Source organism: Aedes aegypti, unplaced genomic scaffold (genome assembly GCF_002204515.2).
Source record: "Aedes aegypti strain LVP_AGWG unplaced genomic scaffold, AaegL5.0 Primary Assembly AGWG_AaegL5_hic_scaff_106_PBJ_arrow, whole genome shotgun sequence".
In the NCBI taxonomy this organism is placed as follows: Eukaryota; Metazoa; Arthropoda; class Insecta; order Diptera; family Culicidae; genus Aedes; species Aedes aegypti.
Window position 1 is genome coordinate 4,815 of NW_018734483.1, and position 25,820 is coordinate 30,634.

General features: G+C 38.4%; 1 protein-coding gene across 1 annotated transcript; it reads left to right on the forward strand.

Moving 5' to 3' along the window:
* Positions 1–504: 504 nt before the first annotated feature.
* Positions 505–7,224, forward strand: LOC5571852 (bone morphogenetic protein receptor type-1B; the record flags this gene model as incomplete). Its single annotated transcript, XM_001653748.2, is given in 2 exon segments — positions 505–692; positions 4,833–7,224. Coding segments are annotated over 2 exon segments (1,487 nt in total), but the record flags the coding sequence as incomplete, so codon positions are not given.
* Positions 7,225–25,820: the final 18,596 nt, after the last annotated feature.

Below are 25,820 nucleotides of genomic sequence, written 5' to 3' on the forward strand. Positions count from 1 at the left end.
TTTCGTCAAATTAATAATGAAAAACACATGCTGTTGTTGTAGGTGCTGTGATTTTATTCGCTTTAGCAGCTGTCAAAACATAAACATCAAACAAAGCGAACATCATGACTGAGAGGAGAGAACGAACCGCACGACGCACGCGCGCTCTCGATTGCTCTCAATTTTTGCTCTTGAAGCAAACGTAACGCCTCTTCTCGATAACGCTTATTCGAGATCAACGCCGTGTTTGCGTCTCGGCTATAAATAACAACAACGTTGCTTACACTGTAAATCGTTTGTGGTCAGAGAGCAAAAATAAAACGCGACGATTCGTCGTCACTTTAGGATAGGCCAAGACGTGCGCGATGGTTCATAAATTAATCTTGGCGCTTTCATCAACAATGGAATCGAATCATATATTTTCGCGTCTGTCCCCTCATGAGATAAACACCTTCATAATGCACCCACATTTTTATAAGAACAATTGAAATTAATTGCCTTCTTCTTTATCTCTTCTCATTTTAGCGCGCGCACTTCAGTGCTACTGTGAAGGGCATTGCCCGGGAAACCTGCAGAATGGAACGTGCGAAACACGGCCCGGAGGGTCGTGCTTTGCTGCCGTGGAGGAAGTGACCGATGACGAAACGGGCCTAACTGTGCCGGAATGGAGCCATGGGTGTATGCCACCGGAGCAAAACGGAGGGCTGCTGCAGGTGGGTTTCTTAGGAAATTCTGTTCAAAATCTAATTATAGTTTACCGTGCCAGTACCATATTATAGACAGCGCCATATTCTGAACGGTGCGTTCCTTATGTTGAACATTCATTGTTTTTACATCCAAAATAGAAAACTGTCAGTTCGAAACATGATTCATTGGAACATTTCAAAACTAAAATACATGGTTAAGTTGTTTTTTCAACAAATATTCTACATAAAGTTCGTTTGCTGTCCATAATAAGGAACAATGTGTGTTTATAATTAGGACCATTGATGTATATGGCGTCCATAATTAGGAACATGCATGCGTCAGACTAACAAATATTTTTTTAAAATAATTGATAATTGATGGATGTTTTATTTTAATCTATACGTTTAGTTAGATATTAGACAAATCCAACGGCACGACAAACCAATATCCTAGCTGTTGAAATCTTTAATAATTTTAGTTATTCAAATTGGATTTTATTAACCGTTCAGAATATGGTGCTTGCACGGTAATCCAAATTGCAACAAAATTGAAACCAAATCCCATCCAAATTCTAAATCTAAATCCAAATCCAATTCAAACCCCATCCAAATTCAATCCAAATTCAGTCCAAATCCAATTTAAATTCAATCCAAATCTCAGCCAAGTTCAATTCCAATTCAATCCAAATCATATTCCAGTCCAATCCACATCTAATTTAAATCTAAACCAATCCAAATCCAACCCAAATCCCTCTGAAATTCAATCCAAATCCCATCCAAATTTAGTCCGAATTCAATCCAAATCCAATTCCAATTTATAGCTACCTTGATACCATGATGACTACAGCGTAGCATCACGCCATTGCCGGGCGTATTGTAGAGCTCCATCTTCGTCGGTCTTGGGTGAAACTTCTCCAGTTGCCCCGAACGTTTAGGGTCGCCAGGTCCTCTTCCACTGCGTACAGCCAGCGTATTCGTGGTCTTCCCCGAAGCCGCCGACCTCTACCTGGTTCCCTGCTGAATATTATTTTCGCAATTCTTTCTTCCGACATTCGCACTAAGTGACCAGCCCACTGAAGTCTGCCGTATTTTACACGATTGATAATATTCGCATCTTTGTACACTTGATACAACTCGTGATTCATGCGTCTGCGCCACACACCATTTTCGAGTTTCCCACCGAGTATTGTCCGCAGCACTTTACGCTCGAAAACACCGAGAGCTTTCCGGTCTGACTCTTTCAATGTCCACGCTTCGTGCCCGTAGAGAGCCACCGGAAGAATCAATGTTTTATACAGGGCGAATTTTGTTTCGGTTTGCAAGCTGCAGGACCTTAGCTGGTTACGTAGTCCGTAAAAGGCCCTATTCGCAGCCGCAACACGTCTTTTCACTTCGCGGGAAACGTCGTTGTCACATGTCACAAGTGTTCCAAGGTAAACAAATTCTTCAACAACTTCAAACACATCCCCATCAAACACTACCTCAGCACTCACACCACCATGCCTGACTCTATCTCTACCTGCAACCATGTACTTCGTCTTGGTAGAATTGATGGTCAGGCCTATCCTCGCTGTCTCCCTCTTCAGAGGCACGAAGGCCTCTTCCACTGACCTGCGATCGATTCCAATCAGCTCTATATCGTCCGCAAAGCCAAGGAGCATGTGCGACCTTGTGATAATAGTGCCATTCCTTTGCACGCCAGATCTCCTAATAGCACCCTCAAGTGCAATGTTGAACAGTAAATTCGAAAGTGCGTCTCCCTGCTTCAATCCGTCTAACGTCACAAACGAGGTTGACACCTCGTCTGCGATCCGAACACTTGATTTCGAACCATCTAGCGCAGCACGTATCAGCCTAATTAGTTTCGCCGGAAATCCATTTTCAGACATTATCTGCCAAAGCTCACTTCTTTTCACGCCGCCTTGAAATCAATAAACAGATGGTGAGTCTGCAAGTTATACTCCCGGAATTTGTCTAGGATCATTCGCAAGCTAAACATCTGGTCCGTTGTCGAACGGCCCTCACGAAAACCAGCCGACGAAGGACTCCTCGAGCGGTCTCAGTCTGTTAAACAGGATGCGCGACAGAATTTTGTACGCCGAATTCAGCAGGGTAATTCCTCTGTAATTGGCACACTCCAGTCTGTGCCCTTTCTTGTAGATAGGGCGGATGAGGCCATCCAACCAGTCGGTGGGCAATTCTTCGTGCTCCCATACCTTCAGAAGCTCGACCGGGATCTCGTCCTTCCCAGCAGCCTTACAGTTCTTCAGCTCGCTGATAGCCTTTTTAACCTCTCCTATGGTCGGTGGGTCCACAGCTTGATCGTCATCATCTATGTTCATCCTGTCCTCGCTACATTTCCATTCTCACCGTTCAACAATTGCTGAAAGTGCTCCTTCCACCTGGCAGCCACCGCCGTTTTATCGGTCAGCAAATTCCCTTCTCGGTCATTGCACATGGCGGGCACTGGTACGGTATTGTGCCGCGCACCATTGACCGTTGCATAAAATCTCCGCATATCATTCCGGTTCATGCTTTCTTGTGCGTCAGCTACCACACTTTCTTCGTGCTGCCTTTTCTTTCTGCGATGGAATCGCTTTTCTTCGGCTCTCGCTGCTCTGTACCGCTCTCTGTTCTGTCGGGTACCGGCCACAAACATACGGCTTCTGGCGACATTCTTCATGTCTGTCACCTTCTGGCACTCTTCATCGAACCAGTCGTTCCGTCTTCGTCGTTGACCAGTGCCGATCACTTCCCGCGCCGTTGTTGTCACAGCTTCGTGGATAGGGTTCCACAGGCTGTCGACGTCTCCAGCAACGTTGACTCTTCCCAACTTCTCGTCTAGTTGCTGACGGTACTGCGCAGCTACCCCATCAGTCGACAAGCGTTGTATATTGAAGCGTAGCGTTCTGTGTGTTGCGGAACTCGTGACGCTGGATAACCGCGCCCGAATTTTAGCTACAACGAGATAATGATCCGAGTCGATATTAGGGCCTCGGAAGGTCCTGACATCAATGACATCTGAGAAATGTCGCCCATCAACCAGCACGTGGTCTATTTGGGAGCAGGCATCGCCACTCGGGTGTCGCCAGGTGTGTTTGCGGATATTCTTTCGCGCGAAGTATGTACTGCTGATTGCCATCCCTCTAGCAGCAGCGAAGGTTACTAGCCGCAGGCCATTATCATTGGTAACGGAATGAAGGCTTTCCGTTCCAATGACGGGTCGGAAGAAATCTTCTTTCCCGATCTGCGCATTTGCGTCGCCGATGACTATCTTGACGTCTTGTTTTGGACACTCTCCGTAGGCCTTATCCAGGCTCTCGTAGAACTCATCCTTCATGTCATCGGGCTTATCGTTCGTTGGCGCATATATGCTGATCAGGCTGTAGTTGAAGAACTTGCCCTTCATTCTCAACACACAGATTCGGTCGCTTACCGGTTTCCACCGAATAATTCGCTTCATCTGCTTCCCAATCACTATGAAGCCAACTCCACGTTCTTCTCTGTCGCCACCGCTGTAGTAGATGTGGTACTTGAATGAAGTGTTGGCGATGGGATCCACCGCTCGGAATTCGCGTTCTCCGGTTCTCGGCCAGCGTATTTCCTGGATAGCTGCCACGTTCACGCCGACATTCCGCAGTTCACGAACCAGGAGCCCAACACGCGCGGGTTCATTCAAAGTTCTCACGTTCCAAGATCCAACTTTCCAATCGTTGTCCTTTATTCGTTGCCGGGTCTGTTGCCGTAAAATCAATCCGTTTGCTCTAGTTTTGCCTTTCTTGGTTGGTGAAGAGTCTTGGATAGGCCACCTAACCAGGGTTGCGCTACCTACATCGTGCTAGAGGGGCTGCCTCCTCGATGCTGACACGATACAGCATCGTCCGCTTGTTCTTTACATGATGACCACGGTCATAGCCATCACAACCATCCACCTTTATCAGGGCTTTGGACCTGTAGCTCTGGTTCTCAATAGTTTCAAGTTCTTTCGGACATGCTACTATGGTGAGCCGTCATGCGCTAGCGGTGTTCCAATTCCAATTTATATCCAATCCAAATCCAACCCAAATTCAATCCAAATTAATTCCAAATCTAATCCAAATTCAAATGCAAATCGTCGAAATTTAAATCACCCATCTAACGTTCCGTACTCTCCCTCTTCCCCAACAGTGCAAAGTCGGCGTCCAATCCCCGCAGATCCACGGCAAGTCGATCGTCTGCTGCGATGGCGAGGACTTCTGCAACAAGGACCTCCTGCCGGAATACGTCCCGAAAACGACCACCCCGCCTCCAATGTCCAACGTAACCGACCACAACGGCCACCACACGCTGGCCCTCCTAGCTTCCTTCATCATCTGCGCGGTTGCCTTCATAGTGGTGGTCATAGCGGCCTACGTCATATTCAAAAAGCGCGAAAAGAGGAAACCCCACTGTCTGATCGATTCCGTTTGCAATCCGAATCTGTCGCCGTTGGCTGATCTGGTGGAACAGAGTAGTGGGTCTGGATCGGGACTGCCTCTTCTGGTGCAGCGAACCATTGCCAAGCAGATCCAGATGGTTCATTCCGTCGGGAAGGGACGCTACGGTGAGGTCTGGCTGGCCAAGTGGCGCGACGAAAGGGTTGCCGTCAAGATCTTCCACACCACCGAGGAAGCTTCCTGGTTCCGGGAAACGGAAATCTACCAAACCGTTCTGATGAGACATGAAAACATTCTCGGGTTTATCGCCGCGGACATTAAGGGAACTGGCACGTGGACGCAGATGTTGCTCATAACCGACTACCATGAGTTGGGAAGCTTGTACGATTACCTGCAGAAACGAGTTCTTAATCCGCATATGCTTAAGACTTTGGCGCTTTCCCTGGCATCCGGCCTAGCACATCTTCATACGGAAATCTTCGGAACACCGGGCAAACCAGCGATCTCCCATCGGGACATCAAGAGTAAAAACATCCTCGTCAAACGCAACGGACAGTGTGCGATCGCAGATTTTGGCCTGGCTGTGAAGTATTCCAGCGAATCGGACGAGATTGAAATCGCTAACAACACCCGCGTAGGAACTCGTCGCTACATGGCCCCGGAAGCGTTGAACGAAACCCTGGACACGACGGTCTTCGAGAGCTTCAAGCAGGCAGACATGTACTCGCTGGGATTGGTCTTCTGGGAAATGGCTCGTCGCTGCATCAGCACCATCCGCGGAACGAAGAACACAACCTGCGAGGACTATGCCCTGCCGTATCAGGATGTGGTCCCGTCGGATCCCAGCTTCGAGGACATGTACGCCGTGGTGTGCGTCAAGGGCGTTCGGCCGCCCATTCCCCTGCGATGGCAAGACGAGGAGATACTGGTAGTATTATCCAAGATGATGCAGGAATGCTGGCACCCGAATCCGGCCGTCCGGTTGACGGCCCTGCGGGTCAAGAAGACCCTCGGCAAGCTGGAGACAGACTGTTCGATTAAGATAGTGTAAATTGCGGCGCGAATGATCGTGTGAATCGAGTGAATATGGTGTGCGAAGGTGCGAATGTTGACGAGCATTAGTGCGATTTTATTTATTCTACAGTACTGTTTTATTTCCGGAATGCGTCTTCTTTGAATATAGACTCTAGCTTTTTCAACAACGTGTAGCACTAGTTTTCAACAACGTGTAGCACTAGTTAGTAAGCATATTTTTCAAGAACCGATTGTTGAAATGTTAGCGGAAGAAGGATAAAATCAAGTTGCCATAAAGCATTCAAACAATTTCAAGACACAAACAGTGTGAGCAAGTTTAAACAGTAGCGAATTTTTGAGAAGCGTCTTAAAACGATGTAAATAAAAATCTCTTTCGTTTTAATCGAATCCAACTCGTTCGTATTTTCGATTTTGATGTTCGATCTGTGCTCCCAATAATTCATTACGCTCTACTGTTACTAGCTTTAACGTTTTGTGAAGTGAAAATGCCATATAGTTGTAAAGTAAAGATTTCACCAAAATGTACGATTGAACAAGCAAAAATAAAAATCGGATAAAACTTAAGCTCAGTGATTTTCAGATAGTATAGCCGTGGTCACGGCCAAGGAAGTGCCCAGAGATTAAAAGTGTATGCCTTATTTTATGACGATGATGAACAGCTACTTGGAGGCCTTGCAGTTTTACATTTTTTCCGTGATAAAAAGATCACACTTTCAACAAACTCACAACAATAGCGAAATATGTCCCTTATTTTTAGGAAGGGAACAGAGTTTTATTCTCAAAAAAAAAAAAAAAACAGAAATGCTTCTGGTTAAGTTTCCGACTTTCGGGAAACTTCCATGTAATGCAATTTTCGTTGGGAAGCAAACAAACAAGCCGTAATATAGTATTGTACATAGGAAAAACGTTTTTTTAACTGACTTAGTAGATAAACTTATGCTCTCCTATTTTAAAACGCGAAGATTTCTTATTTGACTGCGACACGCCATGGTTGTCGCGCGTTGAAATCACGTTTCATCTTATTGTCCCCTTGTAAATAGAAACAGAAACAGTGTAGGAAAGCCTTTAGGAATAATCTAGAACATTAGTGCAAAACAACAAAAAAAAAACGAAGAAAAAGTGTTTCTTATTAAAAATTACTCTGTAAAGTCTCCGACACGAGATATGTGGATGATTATTTTTAGACGCCTAGTGTTTTATATAGATGGATGTTTATGTGCGAAGCGATGTGTTATTTGTATTAAAAGTACAGAAGAACAATATGTTGATAACAATAAAAATTCTATAAAAATATATATAAAACTTGTGTTTCCATTGCGAAGAAGAATAGTATCCTGACTTTTTCCTTTCTTTCTAATCCTTATACACGCATTCATAAGAAAAGGAAGGTGATGAGTGAGAGAACAAAAGAATAAGTCTTCCTCTGAATAAAATTAACAAACTCGATGAGTATTTTTCATCGTGGCGTGTATGCAGATTTCCGGTTACTACTCGTGAAAAGCTTGAATATTACGTCGAGAAGACAAATTGTTAAGCAGACTTCAACAGCGTCCAATAATAAAAAACGATAGAATAGTTAGATATTCCAGTTTTTGCGGATTTATTTGGGGCTACAAACAAATCGCGATAGGAACTTGTTCGGGATTTTGTATAGGATACCTTGATTTTTTTACAATGTTTTTTTAGGCTCCCAATATCATTTTATTTTATTTTATTGGTGTACATACCGTTTTGATTCATATTACGGACACTTAAGGCCTCAGTGAAGTATAACCCAGCTTGAACCATACAAAATAAATCATTCTGTATGATTTTTTAGCGCTATCGAGCATCGGGAGCCCTTAACTTTCGGATGGTGGGTAAAGAATACGCGTCCGCAACTTGAATAATTTTAAATAAATCAAAACGTGTGGCCTTTTCATGATTCTTATTCCGGACGCCCCCTCACTTTTGCCTCATATTCCGGACGCATTGATTCGAATTACGGACAGCTCATAATAATCATTAATGGAACAGTCAAATCATCAATTGAAATCGTTTAACCACTTAAGAGACGTCTAAGGTAGTTGGGCATTATAAATTTGCAATGATATTTATGGAAAAAACCTTATAAAACAAGCCTCGAAAATGAGAACTTTTGGACGGCGAAAATTGAAACATTTCGTGTGAAATGTTTCCCATACAAACGAGAGTGTCCGGAATTTGAAGCTGTCCGTAATATGAATCAAAACGGTATAAGGGGTTCACTGCCCATAAATGCATGTCAGTCTCATGTTTGCTGGATTTCCTATTCACATGGGACAATTATGTGATTATGGGCAGTTCAGGGGCCATATGCCCAGCATAAGAAAGGATTTCAAAATCGGCCAACAATTGGCATATTTATAAGAATAAAACATACGATCTTTACAAATTTAGTTTTACTTTGCAGGAGAAACTAAAAACTACTGAAAAACTATTAAGACATAACATTCTGAAAATTAATGCTGATTTTCGTTTTAACTATTGTGTAATATGTAATTTCAATCTTCAAATAACGAGACAGTTTGAGCATTTCCCATGGCATTTTCAAATAAAAAAAACGTTAAGAAATAGCATGCTCCGTGTTAACAAAGATGTCAAGTTTTCAAACAAGCAGTTAATACCAAAAAATTGAAACATTGAAACACTGATTCTACCCCATTACCCCGAATGCCATTCACCCGAATGCCATCACCCCGAATTCCATTACCCCGAATGTACCATTGCCCCGAATTCCTTCACCCCGAATGCTATTTCCCCGAATTTACAATTATCTTCACATGATGATTTTGATGACATTTCCCCATGATATAGGAATTCGGGGTAATGTCATTCGGGGTGATGGGTCGTTCGGGGTTTTGGAATTCGGGGTAATGGGTTGATGTCATTCGGGGTAATGGGAATCGGGGTAATGGGGTAGAATCTGAAACACTACCCTTCTACTTGTCCCATGGTCCATGTTAACCTTATGGACCGCGAGATAAATATGCGTAGAACGGCAGAACAGCGGTAGTGTAGTATAATTTCATTTGAGTCTCGAGTTGTTTTTTTTCAATCTCATTTTCGTGCGGGGCACTGTTTTCATATCAAGTTGGTATAAATCTATTAAATGGCGCATGGACTTCGATATACTTTATCTATAATGAAGGTTATAGGTGTCATCTATTGTTTGGCAATGACAAACTGTATTCATTTGCTTAAATCTTTGGAATAATGGAAAAGTATTGAGATTGTGTCTATAATTGACCCAATTCCATATTCGTACTCGTACACCTAAAAAAAAAGGAATATACAGCATTCAAAACTATTTTTTAATGGACTAGATGATTACTTAAGCTTTTCATTGTGTTGTTCAGATGCAGTAGAATACATTTGGAAAATTTAAAAGCGGACATATTTGAAACTTAAGTAAATTTAAGAAAAATACCAGTTTTCCCATGTTTTTTTGCTAAAATATTCGGTAAGTCGAACAATAAATTGCATATTTTTCAACATCACTTCCTTAAGAATGATAACTGCGAATATTGCACAAGTTTCAAAAAATTATAATCAGTTTTAGAGTAGCTAGGAGTGGATATCGACAACTTATACTTTTGAATCTTAGGTAGTATAACATTTATAACAAACCCAAAACCAAAAATTTAGTCAATTTCTTTATGTTTGGCTCCTAAATGTATATACATATTCCATAGTTAATGTTCCTATCAAAACATTGCGTAATTATCATTTTTAATTTACATTTTACTACCAAACATGATTATAGAGATTTAAAGAATAAATATTATTGCCATAACCGCAACACAAAAGTTTTTTAAAATGATGAAAACAACAGGATATATTCTATTAAATAGTATATCAATGCTCTCTGCTCATTCAAGTCATTTTGTATTTTTCTTATAAAATCAATAAATTGCAAAATAGGGTGCTATTTTGAATATAATTTGAATATTATTTCAAAGATAATTGAATATTACGATGACATCAATTATGTGGAGGTATGTATAGCGAGGTTTAGGGTACTTTATTGTAAAACGAAGTTCGTAGTTCAAATTATTTTTACAGACAAATTCAAAATTAACATGTACCTGTTGTTTAGAATGAAAATTTGGTTTAAATTGATTAAAAATATCATTTTAGAAGAGTTTTGAACTTATGGCACAACAATTTTCTGAACTCAAAAGGGATAAAAACTGTTTATGATTTCTGTAAAGTGTATATATTTCAACTAAATTTCTATCAGAGCTTACGAGTATAATCTATAGATTGGATCCAATGACAAAAATCAACGTAATTGTTCGAATTATAGAATTTAATAGCAAAAATCATTGGAAAACTGACATTTCTCATAACTTTACCTAAATTTCATATATGTCCACTAATAAATTGTCCAAATGTATTTCACTACATCTGAACATCATAATAAAGCATTTCAGTAATCAAATAGAGCTTCTAAATTTAGTTTTGAACGTTGTGCGTATGAATTTTGGTAGGTGTACGAATATGGAATTGGGTGAATTTTAGACATCAATTCAATACTTTTCTATTAATCCAAAGATGAATGTAAATGGAAACATTTTGTGATTGGCAAACATTTAGATAACACCTGTTACCTTCAATGTGGATAAAGTATTTGTAGCTCAATACTTCATTCAATAGGTTTTTACTAACTTGATGTGGAAACAGTATCCTGTACGAATATGAAATTGGGCCACTGTATTTGCCAATTTCGAGTAAATACTATTCGCGTTCACGTTACGCAATACACAGTGTGCAGTGTGTACAGTAAATTGCATATATAAAGGCGTTTTAACCCACTTGCTCATAATCCATGCGTTATTACCTTCAGCTCAGTTAACACTACTCACGCTAATAATATTTTGAAGATCCAACGCGGATAAAAATGAGAACCCGGACAATTTTTTTTTAATACCAAAATTTAAGCACACGGCTTCATGTTGGTTTTCACTGGGGGAGTTGCGTACCCACGGGGGTTCGGGAGGCTTTTAGGGTTAAAAACCCCACAGAGCCAAAGTTATGAATAATTTTTTAATGTTGAACTTTTCCAACTGCGCCGCTTTAAACATACTACTTGGCTCGTTATATCCTCTAGATGTCCAATGAACTTGAAATTTTCCAATGAAAACAATGAGCATAAACAAAGCATTAATAATTCTTATATTATACTACACATTATTCAGTTCTGGTGGTTTCCCAACGAAATTTATTATTCAATTGTTTCTTAGTGCATAGAAACGTGCATAAAAATCTCAAACTTGAGATTTTTGTGGTTCAACTTGTTACGAAAGCGATGAATTGAGAATTTTGACAACATTTAACCATAAAACAGATGATTAGAAACTTGATTAATTGTTGATGAGAAGATTTGGCGAAATAACACAACGATTTCTGTTTTCCATAACATTTTCTATTGAGCACCCGGTTGGGGCAACATGTTCTCCATTGGTCGGTCCAAAATAAACTACCGTAAATTCGGGTGAAATTGATCAGTAGGGTGAAATTGATCACTGTGTCACTCGATTTTATTTCTTCCTAATGGAGCACAAATATCAATGTAACCTGCAGTGAATGAACGTTGTTTGTCGTAAGTATGTCCAAATTGTGTGTTGTGAAGTTTTTTGCATTCAAAAATGTTTAATTATATGAAAATAATGTAAAATTTCAAAATCTTGTGCAGTGCAGAGTTGACAAACATCAATAAACTTCTAGTTCTAGACAAGGATTTGGACATGGTATAATCCTGAAAGTTTGTGAGGATACTAAAGATATATCCCCAAACTAGATTTCATAACCAAAACTCGTACCAATTCGTTGATTTGGTTGAAATAATTGAATTTCTGTAATATATCAAGAAATTCCTTTGGAAAGTGCATACATTTAGGCGTTTTCTGCGTTATTCTTGGAATTTAAACATTCATTATTTCTATAAATATTGTATTGTTAAGAATTTGGCAAGCATATTCGGATTCAGGGAGCTCAAATTTATTATGTAAAGTTGTTTTGAAAACTAACAATAATGGCATTGATAAGTGATCAATTTCACCCCGAAATGAGATCTCCCGATTTTTTATTTTAGACATATTTTTTAGCACTTAAATTACATTTGTTAGAAAATCTCGGTACTTGAGTCAATGAGGCTCACCTTCATACTTATTTTCCTGCATTCAGTTGTTTGGCATTGTCAACATTATAGAAATCAGACAAGAAAAACCTTGAAAAGTGATCAATTTCACCCGAAATTACGGTACCGTAAAGTACCCATATTTTATGCGCGGTTGGCTGTTTTTTTTTGAATAAGTTCACTTCAGCCATGGTTATATAACATGCAATTATATAGTCCAATATGTATCAACAAATATGGATAAACGGGCATCGCATCATTTTATTTTGACATGCATTCACGCATCCGACTCCCTGTGTTATTTCTACAATAACACCATATATCGTGATGATAATTAATCTTCGAGCTGTTTAGTAGAATACCTATAAGTAGATGAAAAAAAAAACGAATTTAGTGCTATACCATTTAATTCCACTAGAGTTTGTATCATTTGACAGATACGCGTATTTCGACCTCAACTGTAAGGCCGTCTTCAGTGTCGTGTACTATACTCGAGTCGAAATACGCGTATCTGTCAAATCATACAAACTCTATTGGAATTCTAGAAAGATTCGCGAACCAGGCGAAACTGACAAAATGTACACAATTGAAGAAAATATAGCGTTGAAATTGTAGCTCGATTGTCTATTCACTGCACTTGAACTTTTCCCCTATTGATAATTTAACTATCAAAAAACGCAAATTTGTAGAAGACGAAACTTCACCTCATGCCAAACCACACACTTTATTGATTACGCCTGTGTTTTTGTTTATCAAAGTGATGGGCGCATCTGAAATCTAAATCAAAACACGGCAAGAGTAAACGGCGACACTGCAAACAAAAAATAAACAAGGCGTACATGGCGGACTTAATTGAAACCAGAATGTAAACACGGCGCAAAAGTAATAGGCGACACTGAAAATAATATCGATTACAGGCTCATAACATTGGGCGATACTGGCATCCTTGAGTGCGTTTAAGGCGAAACCTTATAATATTTTTTTTAGTACGAAATAGCTAGGGAAATTGTAGGAGATGTGTGTGGTATTGATGAGGATTTTAAAACTAGGTTTATGAAATGTGTATTAAAGGGGAAAGGTTAAAGTTTGACTATATTTTCTCCAATTGGGATTAAAAATTGCACATGTTTATTTTCATTGGTTATTTTCTCATTGTTATTGATTTGTCAGATAGGCCCTTATCGCGAATCCCTCTCGAATTAAATGGTATAGTACTAAATTCGGTTTTTTCATCTACCATACATCGGTTAATTTTCTCAATACTGTCGTACTTTAATTTGTAATCTATCTATTATAATCATAATCCACCCAACTATTTATTTTTTTTTGAGTTAATTATAGAAGTTTTAAACCACCCAATTATTTACAAAAATAGCTATGAACGGAAAAACGAACGGCTGTGAGCAGACTCTGCTCATCCAGCAATCACGCTCTTTTTACATTTGTTTTGTTCTGGTTCTCCGACGCAAGAATCGGTGCGCAAATCCGTTCACGAACCAACGTGAGCGTGTGAGCGTGGATCCTGCTGAATATTGGTTCATTTTGCGTAAACGGCATGATTCTTTCCACCACTGCTCTACGGCGACCCCGGAATCCTGAAGGTGGCTAAAGCTGCAAGGATACGCTGGGCAGGGCATATTGCAATAACGCCGGACAGCAGCCCTGTAAAGATGGTGTTCGCCACGAATACGGTTAGTTTTCACTTGAAGGTGGTCATTATTCTAAAACTGAAAGTATTTTAAATTCATAAGTGCGCCAATAAAGTAAAAAACGTAGTACCGTAATCCGGGGGCAAATTGATCACTATTTAACAACTTTTTGTTGTGTTATCCTTCGGAATTCAAAGATTGTTAAATGAATTTCGTTTATGTTATCCATTTTTCATGAAATAATATTATCATAACAATAATTTTATTGACAAAAAATTAAAATGACACACTGAGGCAAAATTGATCATCATATAACAAAGCAGGTTAAAGAATAAGAAACAGTGTTTGGATTTCGATCAGAATTAGCCGATCGAACCATATTCGGAGAGTGTAACAGTTCGCAAACCATAGCAGTTCGTGGCACATCGCATTCGGAGAGCCCTATGAATGTAAACATTTACTCTAACGTTTGGTACGTGGCACGAGAGCGTTCAAGAGCAGCAACTCTCACAGACTGCAACAGCATCGAGCCATACGGGTGATTTATGTTTTGCATAAAATTGGTAATAACTTTCATATTTTCTGATAATACAGCCTTTAACAACCTAACTATAATCTATTGGACCATTGAACACCCCTTTGGTTGCAAACATAGCACAGAAAATAAAAATATATTCGCCTGTTTCTTGATCAATATGAGTGTGGGTCAGCGAATGTTACAAGTGTTGACACACAGTGATCGGGGCCAAACAGTGGGTGGTGTGTGTCTGTCTTGCTTTAGTTCATGGCTCGTTATCTTCCACGAACGATAAATGTCATGGGGGTTGTATGAATGCAGGCGGATAAATGGGCTGAAATTATGACTCGTGTGTCAATGATCGTTAAATTTTCCAAAGCCTGATAAGAAATTTCCCTGTCTACTAAATTTTGGTCTCCTGAATCTTAAAATGTCAAAATTCTTACAACTCGAGTATTTGATCATTTTATTGCAAAATTAAACTTTGAAAATCTTCCTAATACGCCGAAATGTAGGCAAAAAAAATAAACGGTTTTATGAGCAAATTAACTATACATGCTGTGCTGTATGATATCACAAAAGAGTTCATTAGTTCATACTTAGACTTACAAAACATTTTGAACACTTAAAGTTAACATGTAGGCACCAGTGGATTGTTTAGCACAGACATTTACAACTGTATTGCTTACACCTTTAAAAACTGAATATTTCTATGCAAAACTGACCCTAATAAGAATAAAATCGTTCAAAATCATCATTAGACATGTATAAACTATAAAACATGGAAGGTGTGTGGTGCCAACGAAACCTTCAGCATCCTTGGAAGGATTTTTTTTGATAACGACCTGATCAAATTGGCCCCCGGATTACGGTACTCGCAAACTAATTATAGTATTTTTTCAATTTTTCTCGGAGAATAGAATTTAATGATGAGGTACTTTTCAGCCTCTTGGTAACGTCGAAGGCTATGAGTTAAGAGTGTCTAAGATCAATTCCAGGTACATATTGAAATTAATCTTCTAGATTGGTTAAAACATCAATATTTGCAGTTATTGTTGAATAATATCTCACAAAACTGTGAGATTGTTTTGTATTGTAATGCTCAGGAACAGGTTTTGAGGTAGTGGGAATGCAACGCCAATACAGAAGGCAAAATTGCTATACAAAATAAAAATAGTAAAAAATAACTTCTTGTAAATTTGTATTATTTTGCCCAGAGACATTTTGTCAGTTTTTTTTTCATGATAGTCTTAAAAGATAGAAATACTAAACGTACTTTGTGCAATAGCTAGATACATTTCAAATTATTAATTATGTTCCGGATAGGAGGAAAATACATCTGGTCACTTTCAAGCGTAACATTTCGAACTACGGAATACGCTAATAAGTAGGCAATTTCCCATGGATATTTTGCATTTTAAAACTATTTTTAGACCGGAATTCGAATTGTTTCTACAAGAAACGATGATTCTAGTTATCACGCAAAGGTTCATTCCTTTCAATGTTTTCCCGTTTTACGACTCATATTATCTTTAAATTCAGCGGAATATGTTCGGGCATGCGAAAAAGCTTATCTGAATTTCAGGATTTATCTTGATTGTGCTAAAAACTGCTAAAGTATTTATTTCTTTTCAACTATTATAGCACATTATAGTTTTGTGAAAATGTTGGTTGTTCCACCATGGTGGAATGTGATGAAAAAATTGTTGCACCACCTAAAATAACACCTAGACCTCCGGCAAGGCAGTGGGTATTACCTTAAGGCTAAAGAAGGCCCTAAATAAACTGTAAGTGTATGATATATATTACACTTACATTTAGATCATAATAAATGTACATTTCATTAAGGACAACGAGGAGAGTAACTCGAGTTATCCTTCTCGATAGCATGGTCTTGATTTATATAATAATAAATAATAACGAAAAATTGTATGGATTATGAACGACACATACATATGTATCAAACATCCAAATTGCCTCTTTGGTAAAACAACAAATTTGTGAGGGCAAGTCCTTCCTCACGGCACGTAGCATCTCATCCAATAACAGCTGTTTCCGCGTATTCCTCGAATGAAAACATATTAATCACGCTTCTGGCTGCTTTCTGTACCCGCACCGAACAACCGCAGCTGTAATTCCACACATCAGTCCGGACTTATTAATAGGATTTATCAAGTTCAATCCCATCTCACAAATAATAAACATGAATCTTCATTAGCACCGTAGCGAGATGTTTCCAAGTTCCGCATGCTCGCGATGTTGTTTCAATTTGGTGGACCGATTTTCCCAGCTTTGAAGTTGCCGTACGACTGCTCAATTGGACGTTGCTACGCTAAAGTGAGGCCCACCACCGTTGATGATGTTATTTTCCAAAATATTCAAAAAAATGAAAGATAAACAGTAGTTTCTTTGTGGTGCGACTGTTGGGGATTCTCCACTTGATGCGAGTAAATTCCTTATTTTTAGCACGACCGCGAACTTCAGTCAATCACACAGGCAGAGTTGCCTTTACGCATTCATTTCCCTCATACCATAGGAAAGCATAAATACGCGCATAGAACATTTTCATGAAAGGGGGGTTGAGGGTCCTTGAAGGAGAATGAGGCCGCCCCAAACAATTCAAAACAAAAATAGTAACCGATATTTGGTTGGAGTAATTTTAGCTCCATATTTTCAGACTCTGCGAAAGAATGCAACTGGCTATATGGTGCCATCCATAGATTGATGGTGATAGAAGGAAGCACTGTGAGAAAATTTTGGGCATTTTTTCGGCGGAATAATAATAATATTTATATTTGTACAGTGAAATTTCGTTTTTGGTGGTTTAGGGACAAAATATCGACGTAGCATATTCAATCGATCCCGATGCGAAAAAAATATGTTGAAAGAATAGGTCGACGTTTTGATTTTCGACCTTTTGTCACCCAACCGTTTTTCGTAACACATTTCCAGTTGCCAAAAATCGGAACCGTTCCAAAGTTGGAACCTATTTTTCCTGATTGAAATTTACAATAAATTGGTTTTTAGAATAGCATTTGGATGTTATTACCTTATTTTTTTACTGAAATGTGTGATGATCAGACTTCGGGACATTCAACTTTCGAGCAGAATATCGTATGGCAGAACTATTTATGGAGAAATATGGTATGGGAATACAGAATTAACTATTGAGCCATTTGTAGAATTCGGTGAATTTTATTTATATGAATAATGTCTAAGGGGCATTACTGAAAAAACATTTTGCTGGTGTTCGTAAAACAGTTTTTATAATAATTGCTGAAGAATTTCCTGAAGGAATATTTTGAAGGGTTAGTAAATTATTCACATAAGATTTATCGACTGAGAAAAAAAGAAATGTATTAGACGATCAGTAAGGGACTTGCAGTTGAAATAGCTGAAGAACAGAGGCGCGTCCACGTTTGAAACCATAGGTAGGGCAAACGTTGGCAAGTATTTTGTTCATAGTGAAGTTAAGAAAAAATTCAACCCTAGACTGGGTATTGACAGTCACTAAATTTGAGGGGCTCAATCGCTAAGGGGTGTTAGTAAAATTTTTGTCGGTTTCGAGTTAGGTTGAGAATTTGAGTTCCTCCAAACATTCTTTGATTTTTTTTAAAGAAACTCCTAACTTCTCCAAGGTTTTATCCAGTGATTGATCCATCGATTTCTCTGCGACATCCTCCAAGATTCCCGGTCAAAACGTCTTCTAAAAGTTCAATCAATAACTTCTCCAGAAACTTCTAGGGATTTCCTTTCAATTTCTTTTTTTTTTAAGAGTTTAACTAGGGATTTCTCTAAAGATACCACATTAAGCAATTGCTAAACTGCTTCAGACATTCCTTCTAAGATTTCTACAGAAATTCCTCAAGTAATTATTTGGAATTTTTCAAGTAAGCCTTGAAAGTTTTTTTTTTCAGGAACTCTTCCTGGAATGTTTCCAGAGAAATGCCAAGAGAAATTCTCTCAAAAATAAATCCGTGAGGTATTTATTTCAAAAAAAAAACGTAGAGTAACCTCTGATAAACTTGGGTAAATTTTAAAGTCACCCGCAATGAACAAGAATGTCTGAAACAACTCCTGAAATCTTAGAAAGTTTTAGAAGATTTCAACAATTAAAAAAACGCTTTAGTTTAAACTGGTGTGAGAACTATTATAAACTTTTTTAGATTGCTTGGGATTTTTTATAAACTTGCAGGAAAAATCGTAGAAAAAAATAGATTTTTTCGAAGAACTCCTCAAGGAATTTTGGAATGCCAGTAGATAAATTCTTGAAAGAATCCACATGAACAGGCGGAGGAATTTTTGCAAGGTTTCTTGAAAAAAAAAATCCCTTAAGCTATTGATTTTAAACACTCTAGAATTAACCTTTCTGTATTTCCTCGGAATAAATTCTTTAGAAATCTTTGGTAGATCACCTAGAGTAGAAACTGGAAGAATTCGGTTTAAAGATTAATGCAAAAATAGCTTGAGGAAATCCTAGGAAGTTTTGGAAAAAATCAAAGTAATATCTGAGAAAATTACAGGAGATATTAGCGTTGTAGTTCTCAAAGACTTCTTGGAACAAATTCTGGAGAAATTCTTCTAAGCATACTTGGTAAAATTTCTGGGAGAACTGGTAGCTAAAGCTCTAGAAGAATTTCTGAAGAAATCCCTGTAGAAGACACTGATAGTATTTTAAATAAAATTTCTATGATAATTTCTGAAGCTTTTCCTCGGGGAATCTGAGAAGAAATTCTCGGAAGCCTGTTGAACCCTCTGAAGGTTTCTTTGGAGCCTGTACAATTTTGCATCAGGATTTCATGCAAGCAGAATAAGGAAATAAGTGACTTTGGAGATTTTGGTTAATATAGATACTTTAGAGACTTTCCATTAAAAATAGAGACTTTTTAGAGATTGGATTAAATAGAGACCAAGTCTCTAAAAAAGCCATGTTTTTATAGGCATTCATTGAATCAACTTTTGTTATCGTTTTTATTTTAAATATGAATATCCTTTATATTCATATCCTTTTTAAATCAACTGTATTGAAAAAAAATGACAAAAATTAAACAAACTTTACAACCAGTGAGGTTTTTATAATTTCCATTTCTATTTCTACATAAAAAAAATGGATGAATAGCGAAAATTCTGTGAATTTATGTAGTTTTTTGCACTGAAGTAACCCGGCTAATCGCAAAAGGTTTAAGGAAAAACTGAAGATTCTTGAAGATTGTTTTATCGCGCAGAAACTCCATAAAATATTTCGTTGGATTTTTTTCAACAATTCTGCAAAATAATATCTTTTAAAAAACGGCATGATCTTCTCTAAATATTTTTATAAATGATGCCATAAAATATCAATACGAATTTGATCAAATCTTTTTCCAGGAAAGGTTCTTAGTTAACTAGTTCTAGATTTCCACGGCAATTCTGAATCAACCAAGAGAGTGTGCTGTGGGAGTTCTATAGGAATTTATCTGAAAATCATCAAGTAATTCATTGATAGATTATATCAAGAGTGATCGTACGTTCAGAAATCGCTAGCGCCATCAAACTCGTGCTGTGTATAACACAATGCGATTGGTAATAAATTTATCCATTCTTTAATAATCTCTGTGGATGTTCTAGAAACTTCTCAAGAATCACTTCCAGGAATGCTCACGGCAATTTGTCACAGAACATATACAGGGTTGGCTGTAGATTATTTTAAGAATCCATCCATCGATTCATTCAGAAATGCCATAGAGGATTGCTCCATTTGTTTTTCTAACGGTTAAAAAAGCAATTATTGCAGTTAGTTTCCCAGGATTTTCACAATACATTTTCTCAATCGTTCTTCTCACAACCCAGAACTTTTTCGTTTCTTCCACCCTCCATAAGAATAAGTACTACGTTGATCGAGTTTGTATGTTTATTGAACACAAGATAAATAGTTCAACTTATTTTTAAAGCTTTCTGCTGATCTCGTTTTGTTTGTCAAATCGTGGGTAGGACAATCCTTTGACTGTCCTACCCAGGTATTTTTGTGGGTAGTACATGTCCTACCTGTCCTACCCACTTCCCGCGCCACTGCTGAAGAACATGACATTTCTCATAAGACTAGTCATGTCAGAACGCTAGAGCAACTATTTCTCTCAAGAAAATGGTAAAATTCCCAGAAGACACTCTGAAGGCTTTGGTTTCTCACCGAATAACAGGTAAAATCTTTCAAGGAGTAACTGGAAGAATATTCTGACTATTCCTAGAAGTAATCGCTAAAGAAATTCTCCAGCAAACTCATCCACTCAAAAGACGGTTTCGATTAAGTACATCTTTATCGTCTGCAGAAGCTATGAGCATTTTCGACCAAGTGACCATAGGCCAATTTTTTGCACGTCAGTTCTTTTAATGGCTTCGTCAGTTCTTTTAATGGCATGTGCAGTATTATTCGACATCATTGAATTTGCATCAATAGGGTAACGTATATAACATGGACAGGCTGGTCGTTCTATGCTCATTTACAATGAGATGATGAGGAATTTATATACGGAAAAACATGTTTTGCATTATTAATACATTATGCTACTTATTGATGATGACCATTTTTTTATCAATTACAAATTGGCTTTCAAAATATCAAAATTGTAAATTGTATCAAAAGAACATCTGTGAAGCCTACGCAATAATATCGCTCAGAATTGGCATTCTTAAAAAGTTTAAAGGTGGCAATATGATAAAATATGTCTAAAATTGAAGATAAGTTCATCCAAAATCTTAACATGAGTATATTAGGCATAAATCAGGTAGTGTCCAAAATAGATTACGGTTTTTGTTCAGTTGATATAACTTGGCCATCTGATGAAACGCACTGGAATGTCGAATGCATGCATACTTGCAGGCGTATTTCGTGGATCTGATGATATTTGCTTGCATTTAATGAAATTATTGATTATCACTAATCTTCTTATTTCTGGCGTTACATCCCCACTGGGACAGAGCCTGCTTCTCAGCTTTGTGTTCTTATGAGCACTTCCACAGTTATTAACTGAGAGCTTTTTATGCCAATGACTATTTTTGCATGCGTATATCGAGTGGCAGGTACCTACGAAGATACTCTATGCCCTGGGATGTCGAGAAAATTTCCAACCCGAAAAGATCCTCGACTGGTGGGATTCGAACCCACGACCCTCAGTTTGGTCTTGCTGAATAGCTGCGCGTTTACCGCTACGGCTATCTGGACCCCTGATTATCACTAATATACACATCCAATAAGCGAAACAGTGCATGAGTCACATGTAAACTTTTAGAACATTATGATAGAAACCATTGAATAGATATTGAGATAACGCCCCTGTCCATATTATATTCACATGAGGGTGTCCAAAATGTATATTCGATGTCCGAAATGTATAACAAACAGCCCGCTAAAAACGCTATTTTGGCAGCTAATACTACAGTTTGTAAGCTTTTTCTCTCCAGAAACACAAAGTACAATGATACATTAAGCATATAAGTATCATAACGTAAAAAAATAATAGTATCTAAGGCAGTTAATCGATCGCCGTTTCCAGACATATCCTTAGCCTGTCCAAAATACATAATTTACCCTATGCCCGTATCCTTATTTCTAGTGAAGTTTTCAACAGGGTTGAAAAAAAAAATTCTTCAACATATTTCTGGTGAGCTCAAATGGTTCAAAAATACCGTTAAATCGGGTGTAATTGATCAGAAGGGTGAAATTGATCATCGTATCACACGATTTTATTTATTCGTAATGGAGCACAAATATCAATGCAAGCTGCAATAAATGAACGTTGTTTGTCGTAACTATTGTCGAATTGTGTGTTTTTTTTTTGCGTTAAAGAATGTTTATTATAATGAAAATAATGTAAAATTTCAAAATCATGCACGGTGCAGTATTGACAAACACCTATAAACTTCTATTTCTAAGTAAGGATTTGAACATGGTTTAAACCTGAAAGTTTGTGAAGATGCTTGAGATATATCCCTCAACCAGATTTCATTACCAAAACTCGTACCAATTAGCTCATATGGTTGAATTAATTGAATTTCTGTTAGATATCATTGAATTCCTTAGGAAATTGCATACATTAAGGCGTTTCAATTGTAATCGTTGAAATTTAACTGTTCGTTATTTATATAAATATTACATTGTTAAGAATTTGACAAGCATATTCGGATTCAGAGAGCTCAAATTTATCATGTAGAGTTGTTTTGAAAACTAACAATAATGGCATTGACAAGTGATCAATTTCACCCCGAAATGAGATCCCCTGATTTTTTATTTTAGAGATATTTGTTAACACTAAAATGACATTTGTTAGAAAATGTCGCTACATGAGTCGATGAGGCTCACCTTCGTACTTGTTTTCCTGCATTTAGTTGTTTGGCATTGTTAACATTATAGAAAACAGAATAGAAAAACCGTGAAAAATGATCAATTTCACCCGAAATTACGGAACTTTGTACGAGTGTACGGGGCGAAACAAAATGTACAAATGAACTCAGAAAAAAAAGTGTTTTATGCGAGGAAGCTCATCAATCTGACGAGTTTATCAACGGTGTTTAGCGAGTTTGATGTAATTAGTATGAATAAACGAGTTGTAACATGAACTTTCATGCGATTTGTGGTTGTCTGGGCAGGTACGCGAACTACCAATGGGTGCTCATCATTTACCAGTTATAGGATTAATGGTCCTATAGGAATTTTTTTTTTTTGAGTGTTCACTAGACTGACGCAAATTTTGAAGTTTTTGCTCCCCTATGCTTAAACACTGCCAATTAGGATGAAAATCCTCCCAAAATTGGAAGTGATTCGGAAGAAATTTGGTTGTGCACACGCTATTTGAAGTTTATATGGAAATTACTATGGACAAGGCAAACCTTTTGCGTTCAGTCCTCTACCTGCTCATCATAATAATTTATGGAAAAGTGAACACACCCATCTCAAGTGAAAACTTGCCAGCTACAACTTTGCAGAAGACCACATTTTGATGGGACGTAAGGATAATTTGTTATTATTGATAACAAAGTCTGTATCATGCTGAGATGATCGTTCAATTACTTTCAGAGCAACACTGCTCTTTTGCTGTATATACTGTATGTTCTATAGAACATAGGGAGTCGATGCCGGTTATGGACCCTTTGCGTATTATGGACCCCCTACAGAAAAAAATAAAATTAACACTCAAAGCAACTTTATTCCTATGAAAATCCACCGGGGAAACTTCGATTACATTGTTAGTCAGCAGTTTCAGGCAAAATATTTGGTTTGAGACGCATAAATACAGATATTTGAACAGTTTCGTAAATGAAACCACACAAGAGTGTCCATAATACGCATTTCCATAATAGGCTCGTCGGCAGCGAGCCGGAACTACACAGAATGAGGCAACCAATGCAGAACTGGCTGACTGAGTGAAAATTCTGTGAAGGTCGCACTCATTCTGTGAGTAGCCGACGTGTTGGCCTTCGGCTGTGCGGGGATCGATGGAAACGGAACTGTCAATCATCTCCCGCGCGGCAGCAAACAGTTGGCCGTTGGTAAGATGGGGAGTTTTCCGGGATTTTTTCTAGTGAAAAGCTGAAAGTTTTTTCCCCATTTGCTTCCGCTTCGGCTATTCAAATGAAAAAATCTCTGAAAAACTTTTAAATTGTTATGTTTTTTAATGTTTTCAGAAGCAAAACAAAAATGGAAGCGAATTCCGCATTCCAAGCGTTCCTCCTCTGTGCGCATTTCACTCATTCGGTTTGTTTACCACCGTTTGCACAAAACTGTGTACAGCCAAACCCTTTGCACAGAATCTGTGCTGCACGAAGAGAGGCCGATTTTGTGCGCTCGGCACTCATTTTTGAGTTTAGCAAGTTTAGCGTGTTCGAAAGATCCGGTTCACAAAAATGAGTGATTTGGATCGGATCCGTTCATTGAAATGAGCCGTTTTGCCCATGTCTAGTTAAGTCTTTTTAAGTTTTTAGCTTGATGTTTTCCCAACCAGTGGTCCGCGGATTCCCAGGGGGTCGTGACTAATCAAGTAACCCAACTAATCAGTGAGCATGATAATGCGGCATTATAACAGAGATTTTCCGCGTACGCTACCAAACGGCTGTTGCACGAGGTAAATGAAAGAACGAATGAAATACCCATTGAAGCACGTATCGTGTAAGAATGTGTATCCAAAATCACATATTCGTACGTCCAAAATCAGAATCGCACAAAATGCCAGATAAAGCTTTATCAATGTCAACACAAGTTGTATATAAATCCCCAATACGATTCATTTACGACAATCTGTGTTGACAGCAAAACATGTCGTAAATGGACCAGTGCACGAGTTCATTCCGCCAAAACGTCAAATAGTGAACTCGTGCATTGGTCCATATAGTGCAGCATAGAATCGCGTTAATTTGTATAAACTGACAGATCATATATCAATCCAGAAAGCATCATACGAAATCGTAATAACTTAGCAAAAATTGCCACAAAAACATTGTATCTGCTGACGATGGGCATCAAAGAACAACAAAGCAAGTGTCGCTGTACATGAAATATGCATTAATATTGGCAAATAATCACACGCTTCGTATGCAATCCATGGCGGTACGGTGGTGAGGTGTCCGGTTGCTAATCCGGAGGTCTCACGTCAGAGGCTTGCTTGAAACACTTTTTATTACTTTCATCAACATTTTGGGGCATCATATATCTGATCGCAGAAAGTCTGAAAAAGTCGTGCCAAGTACGCATATAGCCTCCACTTTGGTAGGTATATAGCAAAGATGATATAGAATGATGTATAACAAAAGTTATACCAACCAAAATGTTGACTGAGTAGCCAAATGCACATCTTTTATTTAACAGCTCTTGCTAACTGCGAAGCTCTGCGAACACATCATCCTTGCTTTTGAGATGAACTGAGGTTTATTGCTCCGTCAACGCAAGAGCACGATTTCGCTATCCTCTTTGCCTTTTTGAGCAAAGAGCTGCAAAGAGACAACGAAGAGCAGTCTGAAAATGCTCTTCCTCGAACTGAGAAATGGGAAAAACAATCTCTTTCTCCTTGGAGCACTGAGGATGTCAAAACAAACTCTTCACAACTGTGTGAATGAAAATAAACAAACACAAACGTGTAAACTCTTTATCCCGCAGAGTACGAACGCCCAGTTTGTGTGTAGGTAAAATCGCTTCTCTTTTGTGAGTAGTGTTTGATCTTTCGACCTTGACGCTTGCTCCTGGGCAGTGCGTCAAGAAAGCCCGAGAAGTCGTCAGTTGTGTTCCCTCTCGGGTCGCGCGCCTATTTTCTCTGAGTGCTTTTATATTGCCGAGCAAACAAGTGATGCTGAAAGTGGATTGTTGCTGCTCAGTCAAGGATGACGGATCAATTGGTGAGCTCGTTTCATGCTGCT